The following is a 15,795-nucleotide window of genomic DNA, read 5'->3' on the forward strand; positions in this document are numbered from 1 at the left end:
TCCTGAGTGCAGGGCAGGGAGTAACCCCTGAGAACTAGCCAGCATAACCCAAAAAGACCAAAAAGAAAAAAAAGAAATTAGCTCAGTATAACAGCTTTATAGACCATTCACAGACCTATCCCCTTAACTCTGTGTGAGAGCGTGTTTGGTTTCTCTAGACGAAGATAGAAAATAGCACAAAGCCAGGACTTTGTGGTGGGCCTGAGCAGTAGTACAACAGGTAGGACCCTTGCCTTGCGCGCAGCCAACCTGGGTTCAATCCCTGGCATTCCATATGGTCTCCTGAGCTGGCCCCCAAACCCAAATCTCCTCCCCTAAAAAAAAAGGAAAAGGAAAGAAAAGAGAAAAAAGCTAGAAATCTCTGTGCCCCAAATTTGAAACAGCTCTGGCCACTACCCAAGCACCAAGCCCAGTTGATCAAGAGCAATATCCCCAGTAAGGGGTCTACTCTTGGCCCACTGCTGGAGTGCTTCTTGGGAGCAGGGACTAATGTGAGAGCACAGACTCATAGCATCATCAGAACCACTAGTCCTTTTGGCTCACACGCCTTTCATCAAAAGCAGGCAAATTCTGCACAGTGCTCCTGGTTTTTTTTTTTAATTTTTAAAAATTAAAAAAAAAATTTTTGGTCACACCTGGTGATGCTCAGGGGTTACTCCTGGCTCTTCACTCAGGAATCACTCCTGGCAGTGCTCAGGGGACCATATGGGGATGCTGGGAATCGAACCCGGGTGGCCACATGCAAGGCAAACGCCCTACCCGCTGTGCTATTGCTCCAGCCCCCACTCCTGGGTTCTTAAGAAAGCCAATGTGTGTCCACACTCCTGCTTACGTGGTCCTGGAAACCACACACATGCATTGGTAAGGAGTTACTCCAATCACATCCTGACAGGCACCTGAGGACATCTGTCGAATGACCTGCTATTCACTTTGTGCCCCAACTTAATCCTGAAACTCAATGATTTGTCCCTGCCGCCAAAGAACAAAAAGAGATGGTCAGTCCCTGTTCCCTGTCCCTGCCTAATTCCCCAACACCCAGAAGAAACCATTCTGTGCTATTTTGTTTGTTTTTAGACTGTACACAGTAGTGCTCAGGGCCCACTCCTGGCTCTGTGCTCAGGGATCACTCCTGGTGGGCTTGGGGACCAAGACGGGGTTCCAGGGATCAAACCTGGATTGGCCACGTGCACGGCAAGTACCCTACCCTCTGTACTATCTCTGGACAATCTCTCCAGCTCCATTTTGTGTTTTTCTAACAGGGGTCACCCCAGGGGTGGGGAGGTACCATGAAGGGTGGGGCTGGGCCTCAGGGCCTCTTTGCTCTGTAAGCTGAGTCTCACCTGGCTGCTTTAGCTGTTGTCTTAACTTTGGACACTTACCATCACATCTCTAAATAACAGATATATTTATTGATGTTTCAGATTTAGATGAATTTCATTCCTTGAGTTTTATTATGAAAGATCCAACACAAGGGGGCTGGAGAGATACTACCGGAGTTAAAAAACTTGCCTTGCATTCACTGACTGTACTTAGAATCTTTGGTACAGGGGGCTGAAGCAATAGCACAGCAAGTAGGGCGTTTGCCTTGCACGCTGCCGACCTGGGTTTGATTCCCAGCATCCCATAACATACCCCGAGCACTGCCAGGAGTAATTCCTGAGTACATGAGCCAGGAGTAACCCCTGTGCATCACCGGGTGTGACCCAAAAAGCAAAAACAAAACAAAACCAAAAAAATGAATCTTTGGTACCACATATGGGCCCCCCTCCCCCTCGCCCCCCAGGAGTGATCCCTGAGCACAGAGCTAGGATGAGCAGTTTACACCCCTTAACACCCTTTAAACCCTTGCAAAAAGGTCTATAAAACTGTTCTTCCCACCTGCTATCACTTTCACCAGTCATGTTCATTTTCCTTCCTTTCATTCTTTTGAAACAGGTCATTGTCGTTTTAGTTAGATCAGTGATTGATGTTTATATTATGAAAGACTTTTTTCCCCCTGCAGTGCTAGGAGGATTGAACCCTGAGGGCCCCATGCTCTGCCATTGAACCGTGTCTCCAGACCCTGAACAACTTGCTTTTCTTGAAGACAATGATTGTCTTTTATATTTGCTTTCTTTCTGCTATCAATCAGTTCCTTCAGTTCCTGAACTTCCCCAGTTCAGCTTTATAGGACACAGTTTGAACTAGAACTGTCATTTTTTCAGATAAAACTGTCATTTTTCATGGGGTCTCTTGCTTGCTATTAAAATTTAAATAATTTTTAAAAATTTTTTGGATCACACCTGTGTTCAGGGCTTACTTCTGCTTCTGTACTCGCCTTCTGCCTGCTGTATTACCTCCAGCCTCTTGTTCTAGTCGATTGGTTGAACCCTGTGATGGCTGTACTAATTCTCGAAACTGTGTTGGGTGGGAATTCCTCTTTCTGGGTTGCAGTAGTCTCCTTTTTTGGTGTACTGCCTCATTTTGATATCAGTTAACCATTTTCAAGGAATTGCTAATTCAGCAGATGTTTGTTGAGCTCCTGTCTGGGCACACTGAAGTAGGCCCTAGGGCTAGAGAAGTGTGAGAAATTGAGAGCACCACTGGTCAGGCTGGCTAAGACTGGCTTTGTGACAACACAATGGTCACTGTGACCTGAGTTAGGAGCAGGTGACTTGGTCGCCCAGGGATTGAGTAACTGCCCTTAGCATATTGTGTCTCAGATTCCTTTTGTAACTAATCTTAGTGCAAGATTCTATTTTTATGATACCTGTTTTATGGGGAGAAGGCAAAGAAGCAGAATCTCTATTGTCCAGTAACTTGCAGAGCAAGTGTTTGAGAGCCGAACTCTTTATAGCAATGTCAAATTCTGCTGTAATAAATGAATACACACGCAACCGGAATTTAAGGTTAAATATTAACCAAATAGTCATTCTGCTCAATAAGAATTCCATGAATTAAACTGCTGGTTTGCTGCTGCACCACTGTACTATGGCTCCAGCCCCTAGTTTTGTTCTTAATGTGAGAAGATTGAGAGATTAGGGGCAGTGAAGACGTCGGGAAATGTCTCCAAGTCAAGTTGGGATGTGGCCTTGATCTCCCCCAAAGGTCTAGAAATTAGTGGGTAGCACCATTTCCCAGCACCCCCCTTTCCCAGCTGAACTGGGTCGCAGTAAGGCCTACCCCCTTATCCTGCCCAAGTGGGAAGGAGACTTTTGAGAGTCACGGAGACAGAGGCCAGGAGGTTTGTCCAAGAGGTTTGGACACAGAGATAGGAAGGGAGGGGAGAGGAAGGGAGGGGATGGGAGAGGAGAGGAGAGGAGAGGAGTGGAGTGGAGAGGAGGGGAGGGGAGGGGAGGAAGAGGAAGAGGACCTTAGGGGGCACGAGTGTTTGTCTCTGAGCCCCTCACAGCCAAGGACAAGGAGTTGTGCACAGTGTGATGGGTGAGCGGACAGGCCTGTTACCTGCGTGCCACTTTACAGTTTCAGTGTATTGACAGAGCCCAAAGGCGGAGTTTTGGAGAAAAAAAAAAGACCTACGAGACACAGGAATAAGTCTGTTGATTTTTAAGTGGGGAAGGAGCTGGGGTCCACAGGGTCTTCCCAGGGGGGCAGCTGACCCGGGCGGCTGGCCCGGGTCTAGGTGAGGGGCTCTTCACCTTTGGCCATCTGTTCTTCGATGTTTTCCATCTTCTGCTCCAGGGCAGTTAGTTTCTCATGGAGCGTCTCGAGTCTTGAGCGACAGGACACGTCGAACGATTTGAGGTAGTCGGAGATTTTCTGGATGCTGTTGGAGATGACCTCGATATTGTCCCGGCTTCTCCAGTGCTGGTGTATCGCCGGTTGTACTGAGTCCTTTTCACCTGCCATGGGCTGCCTCCTAAGGCACAAAAGGGAATTTAAAAGGAAAGAGAAGTCTGTTGAGGAAATCCTTCAGGGAAAGGAAAACAAAGTAGAGGAAGCGAAATAGGGAGCAGGGGACACTTCTTAGTAGGATGGTCAGGAAAGGCCTTTCTGACAAGGAGATGGAGGAAGGAGGAAGGGAAGAGGAGGAGCTGCAGACGTTTGAGACACAGGAAACAGCAGATGCAAAGGGTCGGGGGCAAGGTGGAAAACTTCCCTTTGGGCCTTTTTTTTTTTTTTTGCTTTTTTTGGGTCACACCCTGCGATACACAGGAGTTATTCTTGCCTCTGCACTCAGGAATTACTCCTGGCGGTGCTTGGAGGACCATATGGGATGCTGGGAATCGAACCTGGGTTGGCTGCGTGCAAGGCAAATGCCCTATGCGCTACGCTATTGTTCCAGTCCCGGGCCTTACAAGGTAGGAAGACATTGAAGGGTTTGACAGGATCAACAAGTTAGATCCTGGTAGTCTGAGAGGCCACTCACTGCCCATGTCTGGCCTCCCTCTGCAGTGACTCTCGAGAGATTGATTAAGCTTCACTTCCTTCCCTATGAACGAAAGCTCAGGCCTTTTGGACATGAGAAACCATCCGCTCTTAGGAATCATTCTTCTCTTTTCCCTTTCCTTATTATTATTGTTGTTGTTGTGCATTTGTTTTTGTATTTTGTAGGCTCTGGGGCCACAGTGAAAGGTGTTGAGGGCTTATTCTCGGCTCTGTGCTTTGAGATCAGTCCTGGCGGTGCTGGGATTGAGCCCGGGTGAGCCTCATGAGGGCCAGTCTGACCCTCTGATCTTTCCCATACAATGCAGTTCTCAAGGTCATCATGTGTACACCCTGACAACCGGAGCGGTACCCTCAGTCTACAGATTCAGGCCCTGGAGCAGCAAGGGGCTTGGTTGCAGAACTTGTCTAGGCTCACCAACTGCAGACTGTGTCCTAGTTCCTTCCCCCTCCACATCTGCCAACCCTCCGAACATGATAGTGCCTCAGGTTTTTGCTCTGGGCCTCTGCTAATCTTTCTCCTCTGGGCTTTGGGTTCACAGTTTTCAATAGCTTTGCTATGCTTGTGGTGTCTGCATTTACATCTGCTCCGAATATTCTTCAGCATGGAAATGTCACCCACCCATCTCTTCAGGGGGAATGACTAAGGAATATTCTTGGTTGTCATCCTCGCTCTGGGTTGCTCACTTCCAGATTCTTTATTATTATTATTTTGTTGTTGTTGTTTTGTTTTGGGACTCTACCCAGTAGTGCTCAGGGCTTACTCCTGGTGGAACTGGGGAACATGAGCGGCACCTGGGATTAAACCTAGGTCAGCCGGGTGCAAGGCAAGCGCCCTACCCACTGTACTACCGCTCTGGCCCTTCCAAACAGATTCTGTATCTAACCACTTCTCATCGCTCTACGGCAATAGGCATATCCGACCTTCCATCTTCTCGGCCTGGATTACTGCAAAAGACCTCTCCTGGGTATCCCGCCCTCCCTTTTCCCTAATCTTGTCCATTCTCCATCCCATCTACCGAAACACACGCAAGTCAGATCAGGGGGCACTGCCTTGCTTCACGCTCTCCCCTGGCTTCCAGGAACAAATCCAAAGTTGGATGCGTTCAGGCCGGCTCCCCGCCACCCCGCTCATGCACACACTGTACTTGGCCCTCGGTTCCATCTCCTTGTGCCCCATCTCTTTCGCCCAGACTCCCAGCCACTGGGAACACCGCTGCTGCAGTGCCCTGAGCACAGCGGGGCTCTCCATCTCCGCACTTTTTGTCTCTCCCTGCGTGGGCTACCAGGCCACCTTCTCAGTCTCCCCCTTTGAAAGGCCTTCCTTGACCTTCCTAGGGAACCTCTCCCCCCTCCCCGCTCTAGCACTTACTTTTACAATTCCCCTCCTCCCCCCCTTAGCCCCGACACCTACCCTCAGGAGCTTCCTGGGTACCACTTGGTGGAGCTGGGCCGCCCAAATACCGCGCCTGGGACCAAGAAAGAGATGCGTTAGAAACAGGGGGTACCCAGGGCTCCGACAGGTTCCGTTGTGGTCCGAGATCCCGAGACTAGACGGCCTGGACGCCTCCCTCCGCGGCTCCCCGTCCGGCCTCTCCCCTGCCCCTACCTCCGCGCTCGGCCCCCGGCCCCGCCCGTACCCGTCACCCCCGCGCGCGCCCTGCGTGTCCCGCGCTCACAGCCGCGCACAGGAGCGCCCCGACGGCGGCGGGCAGGGCGGGCCGGGCCGGGCAGAGGATGGCGCTCTCCGCGCTGCGCCTGCTGCTGCTGTGCCTCGCCTGCAATGTGGCGGGTAGGGCTCCCCGTCGGCGACGCCGGGGCCACCCGGGGGCTCTGTCCGCCCGAGCGGGCCGGCGGGGGCGGGGGGGGCCGTACCCTGAGCAGCCGTTACAGGCGGTTCGGGGGGCGCCCCTGAGAAAGAGGCGCGCTGGGCGGGTTGCAGCCTTCGTGCCCCAGCCCCCTCGCCGTCGTCGGCTCTTAGGGTTCCCGGCCCCGAAGAAGGGGATGCTCCCCGCTTTGAGCCTGGGGGAGGGGAGCCCCGGAATTGGCAGTTGAGTTGGTGGTGGACGGGCAGCATCTTAGGGTTTCGGAGAAACAGGCTTTCTGGTCCCCACAACCTGACCTGCCATTTATTTATTTATTTATTGCTTTTTGGGTCACACCTGGTGATGCCCAGGGGTTATTCCTGGTTCTGCACTCAGGAATCACCCCTGGTAGTGCTCAGGGGACCATATGGGATGCTGGTAATCAAACCCGGGTCAGCCGCGTGCAAGGCAAACGCTCTACCCGCTGTACTATTGCTCCAGCCCCAGACCTCCCCTTTTTTAAAAAAAAATTATTTATTTTGCTTTTTTTGGTCACATCCAGCGATGCTCAGGGGTTACTTCTGGCTCTACACTCAGGAGTTACTCCTGGCGATGCTCGGGGGACCATATGGGATGCGGGGGATTGAACCCAGTTGGGCTGCATGCAAGGAAAATCCTCTACCCGCTGTACTATCACTCCGTCCCCCCTGGCCCCCGTTTTTAAGGTGGGGTGAACAGCGGCCAGCTGAATATTAACTTTTGCCTCTATTATCCTGAGCCTGAAGAAGAGCATCCCAGCCGTACAGTTTCTTAGCTGCCTTCTTAGTCCATTGCCCCAAGTCTTGTCCACTACACGGCAAAGATGCCCAGTAGTCGTTCTCGCTTCTGCCAGAAAAAGCCTGAATAAATCCCCTCTTTGGGGGAGGAGGGGTGCGAATGTCCTTGTTTCTAAGAAGGGAGGCAGTGTCTGAACTGAAAATCAAAGCTTGGGTTCAAAAAGCAAATCCTTAAGAAATGGATTTCCACTGTATACACGGAAATGTACTTTTTCTTCTTGCAGACTTGCAGAACCCTGACTTCGGTGAACCCATAGAATCCAGACCAGTAAGTAGACTGCCCCCGAGCCCAGACAGATCTGCTTGGTAGCTGGTTTTCAGTCGGAGCTGCCAATTTTTCATTGTTACTGTTTGTTTGGGGGGTTCCACCCAACAGTTCTCGGGGGCTTTTCCCTGCTGGGAAGTACATGTGGTGAGGCGTATGCCATGTACCAGGCAAGCCCTTACCCTGGTACCAGCTCCAGGCCCAGATGGGCTGCTCTGTAACAACCCCTTGTCTTCATTCTTTAGAAAACAGCTTCACAGATAAGCCTTTTTAATGTGAAAGAAAAAAAGGAAGAGTGTGAGACATTTTCAGTCCATAAAAGCCTCAGGGCTTTGTTTCTGTTATTATTGGTTTATTTTTGGCCACACCCTGTGGTGTCTGGGGCTTACTCCTGGCTCTGTGCTCAGGGATGGATCCCGAGTGGGGTCTGTTAGACAAGTGCCTGGACCCCTGTGCTGTCTCTCCAGCCCCTCCTTCATTGATTTTTTTTTCCTGCTCACTCCCAGGTATAGCTCTGGTTTCAGCTCTTCAGCACCATGGGTAGTCCTGGTGGTCCCCAAAAACGAATGGACCCTGAGTGTCCTGGCTAGTTCTGCTCATGGGCCCTTCACGCCTGGGTGACCTGATATCCCTGGAGGGCCCCCTGGGGCTGTCAGAGGCTTCCGCCTACCCCAAGCCATGAGGTCCTCGACTGAATAGTTACACACTGTGCTAGACAGTTCATGTTCGATGTCTAATTCTTTGGAAGGAGGCGGAGACCAAGCAAGTGAGTATGAGCGCAGCCCGTTTATGGGGCACTAGCAGGGGGTTTAGCCTGCAGGCATTTCCGAGGATTCTCCAAGTCAGGCACAGGGGGGCCTTTTAGGGTGAGCTCAGAAGCAGTGAATTCAGCAGAGTAGAGACTGGTTGGGATCCCACTCTTGCCCTGTTCTTTGTGCGTACCATCTTTCTAAAATTAAAAAAAAATTGGGGGGCACACCTCTCTGTGCTCAGGGCTCACTCCTGGGTATGTTATACTCTTGGTGGCTCTTAGGGGACCATTTGTGGTACCGAGGATCAAACCTGGGCCTGTGCAAGACAGTGATCTAGCGCTGGACCAACTCTCCCGCCCCACTGATTCTCTCTGCAATCCTGTTCCTAAAAGGTCACACGCTGAGGTACTGAGGATTAGGACTTGTGAACTTATATTTCTGAAGGGGCACACTCCTAACAACTTCTCTTTCTTTCTTTCTTTCTTTCTTTCTTTCTTTCTTTCTTTCTTTCTTTCTTTTAAATTTTGTGGCCCTGTTGGGGAAGGGCAGGAAGGCCAGAGGCTTCTCACAGGCTAGACCCTTCAAGAAGGCCCCACCAGCCTCTGGCCCCCTCAACTTCCTTCTCCCCGAGTTCTCTTCCCTACTTCTCCATGCCCATGACTTATCTCTGGAGCCTTAGCATTTCCTGTGGGGACAGTGGAGAGAGTATTGGCCTTGCAGGTGCCAGACCAGAGTTTGATCCCTGGCACTCCATGGAGTCTCCTGAGCAAGCCTGGAGTGATTTCTGAGTGCAGAGCCAGGTGTCACCCCTGAACACCACCCTCAAACCAGAATGAATGAAGAACTGGACAAGGTGGCTCTCAGAGGGTTTCTCCAACCTGACCCCAAGGGTCATTCTCCCTAGGTCAGAGTCCATTGCTTAGGTGGTCTTCAACGGGGCTGAGTTGGGAGCGGTCTTGGCCCTCTCTGAAATTCCTTTTCTGCCTTTTGTCCCTGCTGGAGCTTCTCGGGAAGGGAGGCCCACCCTTCTCTAGGTCTGTTACTGGTGCCAGGAAGATCTTATCAGGCCTAGGCCTTCATTCTTGCAGCTTTGGGGCCACTGGGTTTATTACTTCTCTGAAATTCCATTGCCTTGGGGGCCCTCTCCTATCTACCTGTCTGCCTCAGCAGGGGATAGGAAAGTGGATATGCTTGTGAGTTTTGGACTTTTACTTCTTTAATTAATTTAAACTTTTTTTTTTTTTATTGAATCACTGTGAGATACAGTTACGAAGCTTTCATGTTTGAGTTGCAGTCATATAATGATCAAACACCCATCCCTCCACCAGTGTACATTTTCTGCCACCAATGTCCCCAATATCCCTCCCGTCCCCCATCCCACCCCACCTCCCTGCCTCTATGACAGACAATTTCCTGCTTACTCTCTGTTTTTGGGCATTAGGGTTTGCAATACAGATACTGAGAGGCCATCATGTTTGGTCCTTTATCTACTTTCAGCACACATCTCCCATCCGGAGCGATCCCTCCAACCGTCATTGACTTCGAGATCCTTCTCTATTGCAGTTGCCTTCTCTCCTAGCTCATGAGGCAGGCTTCCAACCATGGGGCAGTGTTCCTGGCCCTTGTCTCTACTGTCCTTGGGAGTTATGGACTTTCATTTAGAACTAAGCCAGACTGGGTTAGTGAGCGCTCAGTGGGCAGAGGACATGCATAGACCCAGTTTGGACTCCTGAGTCTCATGGTTCCCGAGCACCACAGGGAGTGACCTCTAAGCACAGCTGGGAATAGTCCCAAAGCACTTCCTGGTGTGGCCTCAAGCCCTCCTCCTGGTCCCCAGAGCCCCCTCTCCCACAAAAAATTAAAAATATCAGCCAGACTGGGCAGAGCTTGCTCAGCAGGGGGGAGCACTTGCTTTGCTTGCGGGAGGTTCAGATTTGACCCCTGGAACTCAGTACCCCGAGTACTGAGCGGGAACAGCACCACTGGGTTTGGCCCAGTTCAGAAACGAAAACCAACACACACACAAAACTCGACACGACCTTCCACGGAGACTCTTGTCCTATCACATAGTAGTTATTGAACTGCTGCTTCAACAGAGCATGAGAATTTTGCATTGGGAAAAGATTCTTTGGTGGAAAGTGCAACTATTTGTAGACTGTTTTGAGGAAATCTAGGATACTTAGGACCTATTTCCTGATGCAAATTTTTTTATTTGTTTTGGTTTTGGGGCCACGCCTGGTAGTACTAAGGGCTTACTCCTGACTCTGTGCTCAGGAATTACTCCTGATGTTGTTTAGGGTATCATAATGGGGTGCCAGGGCTGGAGCCTGGCCTGGCTGTACAAGGCAAGTATTCTACCTGCTGGACTATTGCTCTGGCCCTTGGGATGAAAATTTCTTGAGATGGGGCTGAAGTGATAGTATAGCGAGTTGGGCATTTGCCTTGCACGCGGCCGACCCAGGTTCAAAGTCCAGCATCTCATATGGTCCCCGAAGCACCACCAGGAGTGATTCCTGAGTGCAGAGCCAGGAGTAACCCGGGTGTGACCCAAAAAGCAAAAGCAAAACAAAACAAAACGAAGAAAACACCAAAAACCAGAAAACAAAAAAAAAAAGAAAGAAAATTTTTTTGAGATAATCTGTAACTTCTCTCTTTCTGTTTCTAGGCCAACTGTGGTCAGTACAAATTGCCAGGATGTCCCAGGGACTTTAACCCTGTCTGCGGAAGTGACATGACCACTTACCCTAATGAGTGTACTCTGTGCATGAAAATCAGGTAACACTTCACAGTAGCAACTGGCTAAAGCTTCTTCAGTCCATTTCTTGATTTTTCTATTGCATAGAAAATAACAATGGTTTTGGGGAGCCACAGCTCAGCTCATAGTTTATTCCTGACTCTGCACTCAGGGATCATTCCTAGTGATTCTTGGAGGACCACATGGGAGTGACAACGGATGGAACGTGGCACTGGCACTGCCCACTTTACTGTCTCTCTGGCCCCAGGAAGTAGTAGTAGTAGTAGTAGTAGTAGTAGTAGTAGTAGTAGTAGTTGTTGTTGTTGTTGTTGTTGTTGTTCTTCTTCTTCTTCTTCTTCTTCTTCTTCTTCTTCTTCTTCTTCCTCCTCTTCCTCCTCCTCCTCTTCCTTCTTCCTCCTTTCTTTTTTTTTGGGAGGGGCACACCCAGCGATGCTCAGGGGTTACTCCTGGCTCTGCACTCAGGAGTTACTCCTGGCGGTGCTCAGGGGACCATATGGGATGCTGGGGATAGAATCTGGGTCGGCTGTGTTCAAAACAAATGCCCTATCGGCTGTGCTATCGCTCCAACCCCTCTTTTTTTTCTTTTTTTAAAAAATTGGAGCCACACACCCAGAAATGCGCAGGTGCCACCAGGGCCCTATCCAGCGGCGTGAGAGGGGAACAGTGGCGTCAGGGAGGCTTGGGGGCGCTGGCAGAGAGACGCAGGCGGAGTTCCGCGCATGCTCCGTATGTGCTCTGCCACTTGTGCGCTCTCCCGGGCCCTTCTTTGTCTGGATGTAGAATCAAATGTGGGGGCTGGAGCGATAGCACAGCGGGTAGGGCGTTTGCCTTGCACGCGGCCGACTTGGGTTCAATTCCCAGCATCCCATATGGTCCCCTGAGCACCGCCAGGAGTAACTCCTGAGTGCAGAGCCAGGAGTAACCTCTGAGCATCGCTGGGTGTGACCCCCCCCAAAAAAATCAAATGTGGACTTGTTTTGAGACTGCCACTTAGGGACCAGAGGGGTTCGCACGAAGGTCCCCAGCACATGCTTTGTGTACGGGTGCCCTGGCTGATCCCAGATACCACAGAGTCAGTCTATTAAGCATTGCCAGCAGCAAACCTCGAGTAGCCCTTTAAGCATCAGTGGGTGTGGCCCCCAAATGGCAAAACAACAACAACAACAACAATGTGGCAACAAAATGTCAGACTGACATTTACAATGAGAGAATTCACTGAGAGGGTTTTCCCCTCGGAATTAGAGAAGTAGCATTGATTAATCAACCTAAGTCCAGACCACCCAGTTTGTTCCCGTTCACCACAGGCCCTTTCCCCCATAGGAGAGCATATTTAGTAATCTGTGGACCAGGGGATGTCCCTTGATTTGTTCTGGTCTTGGAGCCACATCCAGTGGTATTCGGGGGCTACTCCTGGCTTAGTGCTTAAGGAGACTGTGCCGTGCCGGGAATGGAACTGAGGCCTCCCGAAGGCTCATCATGTGCTCTGCCCGCCCCTAGAACATGTTTCCCTTGAATTCAGAGGGATATATGGGTAACGCACTGGTCAGGAAGAGGTCAAGGCGCGCCTGCATCCACTTCCTGCGCTCCTGGAGCATGTCTGGCCGGCAGGGGTGGCCCTCCCTGGGGTAGGTGGCTTCATATTTCAGGAGGTGCCTTCTTGGACCTCAGCCTTCAGTGGGCCCTTGGGTTTTCTGAGTGATACGTTGGGGTAAGTGTCTGCCCCACAGTGTTTTCTGAATTTCGCTGAAAAAACAGTGTTAACTTTGAAGAGTTCAGGGGTTAAGGTGCTGCCTTGCACTGACACCTCCACTGGGAGCAGCCCACCCCCTTTGCTCTGCAGGTGTGGCCCTAAGCCCCTCCTAACCTCCCCCCCCCCCCAGATATCCAAGTCTGGAAGAAACCTATTGTAATGGATAGTGGCATGGTATGTTTCTTTTTCTTTTATTTTTTTGGGGGGCCACACCTGGCCATGCTCAGGTTTCTCTTGGCTTGGTACTCAGGCACCACTCCTGTCGGTGCTTGTACCCCAAGGCCAGCCACATGCCACCCTACCCACTCTACTATCCTTTTGGCCTGGTCTTTTTATTTCTCGCTCCCCCTGAGTTGTGCTCTAGGGGCCTGGCGGGCCATTTCTGCTGATACTCAGACAAGCAGGCAGGGAAGTTCATTGCTTGTGCCTAGAGATCTGGCACTGTGCATGCCCAGGTTGGCTATGGTGGCGGGGGACGAGGGGGGGGGGCAGACATGTTAGTGGGGATCAAACTCAGGGACTTTTAAGTGTCAGCATGTACGCTGGTCCCTGAACTATCACCCCAGCCCACGACACAAATAATGTGCTAGTGTCCATGTGCTAGGCAATCGGTGTGGGCCCTCCTTTTGTTTATGGGCCACACCTGGTGGTGCTCAGGGGTCACACCTGATGGTGCCAGGGTCTGAACCAGAGTTGGGCCACAGCCACGTGCTAAGCAAATGCCTTACCCTCTGTACAATCTCTCCGACTCTAACTAATGTGTTTTTTTGGTGGCTCAATTCACAGGGAAGCTGCTCACAATATTATCATAGTCCGCACTGGGCCATGCTGATGAAGCAGTCTACAGAAGACATGAGAAACCATCGTTGGCTGTGGGCTAGAAGAACTTCCTTCCCTTCTTTTTATTCTTTTGCTGTTTTCTTTTGCATGAGATTTCTTAACCCACATTTTCTGAGAGGAGGTGTGGAGACAACCATGTGTAGTGACGCATAATTAGACAAAATAAAACAAAACAAAAATACCTCCAAAAGCCCCCCCAAAGCACAACCAAAACTCATAAAACCCCTTGCTTCTTGGCAGTGTTTGACCCTTGAGGTCAGTGCGTTGCCCACATGACTCGGGCGTTGCTTTACTTACTTGCAATAAAGTCAGTATTGAGTTCAGTGGCTGCTGTCCTCTGTTGAATGTTTGTTCTCGCCAGCAGCCTCTCTAATTTTGCTGAGGCAAAGGCAGATTTCACTCAGCGAGCCGCGAAGACTTTGTTGAGATCAGCATTTCTTCTGGAGCCTTTGGGTTTGGTGTTGTTTTTTTTTTTTTTCTCCCTTGTGTGGGATCAAACCGAGGGTCTCCCTCAGGGGAATGAGGCACACACTTTCCCACTGAGGTACATTCCCTACAGGCAAGATTTAGTTTGATCATTCTTTCCCCAAATTTTTGAGCATGCATTTGTGTATGGTCAGATATAGTATTCTGAGCATGCATTGGTGGATGGTCGGATACGGTATTCTGCTGTTTGTTCTCCCCCGGGGTGAGGGTGTGGAATGACATGCAATAGTGCTGGTTGTTGCTTCCTGCTTGTTGCTCGGTGTATGCTCCTTATGGTGCTTGGGGGGGGGGGCGTATGCTTCTGGGGTTCCCTCATGCATGCACTTCAGCCCAGAGAACTTGCCCCTCGGCCCGGCATCTGGCACATAACTGCAAAATACTTAGAGCTGACTTTAGCCAGAATTGGTGGCCTCAAACAAACATGTAAGTAAAACTATACATCAATGAGGCTGGAGCTAATACAGTGGGTAGGGCACCTGCCTTTCATGCATCTGATTCAGGTTCGATTCTCAGCACCCTATATATTCCTCCCTGAACCCTGCCAGGAGTAATTCCTGAGTGCAAAGCCAGGAGTAACCCCTAAGCATTGCCACATGTGGCCACACACACACACACACACACACACACACACACACACACACTCACTGATGGGCTAAACTGCAGAGGTAAAGACATTTGCTCTGCATGAGGCTGGGATGGCAACAACAGCGGTTTGAATCCTGCACCACATATGGTCCCCTAAGTAGCACCAGGTGTGGTCCCTGAACACAGAGACAGGAGTGACCTCTAAGGGTTGCTCATTCCCCCCCCCCCGCGCCCCCCCCCCCCAAATGGGGTGGTTTCTCATCTCCCCAAACCAAAACACTGACACTAGATCCAATTCAGTATCTTTCAATATACTTTTCATATGGGTTAATGCAGGAATTTGGCTTTTTTCTCCTAAAAGAGAGGTGCCTCTCTGTCTGGGTGAGTTCCCCCAGGGCACGCCGGGCTTCATATCTGGAGGCAATTTTGGTGCAGACTGGAGCCTCTGACCACCTGTGTGCAGGCACCAGGCCTCACTTGGCAGTGCCGCCAGCAGTGAGCTGCTCAGCCCCGGTTCCCTTGTGCTGAGCTTGAGAAGACTTTCAGAGTCTGACACCACGGAAACCACGACGGCTTCGCTTTCATTGGCGGAATGAGACACTTCCCACAGATACTGTCAAGTCTGTTTTAGTAGCCGTGTAGGGGCAAGGATAAAGTTTGGGGTGGTGGTCAGCTGAGACCATCTGAATTCTGATTCTTGCACTTGTGCTTCAGATTTTACTTATTTTTGTGTGACATGTTAATTTTTTTTTTTGAAGTGAGGGATGGGGTATCCCAAAGGGTGCGCAGGATATCTGGGGGCCTCTCCCAGTGATTCTTGGCCAACCAAACGCTAATGATGGGGTACTGCCAGTAAGGTCCCTAGGGACCCTGAGAAAAAATTCCAGAGCTAAACTCTGCTAATTAGTAACTCTCCCTTTCCTGCCCCCTCCCTAGTAGAGCTTTAGAGTAGAGCTTACTTATTGGGATGTAAATTCTGAAACTGTTTGTTGACTCTTCCCTGTTGGGATATAAATTCCGAAACCATTTGTTGGCCCTTCCTTATCTGTTACCTCTGTTAGGAACTTTTCCCTTCAGGAGTCCTGAGCTGAGAATCAAAGGGAACAAAGAAAATAACCAAATGTCCGAGTTACCAGATGCCCACTTGCCACAATGCCTATGTACGTAAACACCGATCTTCAAATCTATAGGCTAAGGAGTGATGTACTTTTAAATGGATTGGTTAAGAAAGTATATGTTGTTACAAATCTATTGGCTATGAAATGCGCGGGCTTTGCTGTAACGACCAGTGAAGGCCTACATAAGATCCCCTTTGAAGAAGTTCGGGGTCTTGCC

The 15,795-nt window shown here is 50.4% G+C and overlaps 2 protein-coding genes across 2 annotated transcripts; one reads left to right on the plus strand and one right to left on the minus strand.

Annotated features, from left to right (window-relative positions):
- Positions 1 to 3,618: 3,618 nt before the first annotated feature.
- On the minus strand, positions 3,619 to 3,849 carry LOC130020743 (protein BRICK1-like). Its single transcript, XM_056111427.1, has one exon. It carries the CDS (start codon positions 3,847 to 3,849, stop codon positions 3,619 to 3,621), a length of 231 nt encoding a protein of 76 aa, XP_055967402.1.
- Positions 3,850 to 6,123: 2,274 nt separating this feature from the next.
- On the plus strand, positions 6,124 to 13,381 carry SPINK2 (serine peptidase inhibitor Kazal type 2). Its single transcript, XM_056111188.1, has 4 exons — positions 6,124 to 6,178; positions 7,252 to 7,295; positions 10,710 to 10,819; positions 13,336 to 13,381. The coding sequence occupies exons 1-4, from the start codon at positions 6,124 to 6,126 to the stop codon at positions 13,379 to 13,381; spliced, it is 255 nt and encodes an 84-aa protein (XP_055967163.1).
- Positions 13,382 to 15,795: the final 2,414 nt, after the last annotated feature.

The sequence above is a fragment of the Sorex fumeus genome, unplaced genomic scaffold (assembly GCF_029834395.1).
Source record: "Sorex fumeus unplaced genomic scaffold, SorFum_2.1 ptg000013l, whole genome shotgun sequence".
Taxonomy (NCBI): Eukaryota; Metazoa; Chordata; class Mammalia; order Eulipotyphla; family Soricidae; genus Sorex; species Sorex fumeus.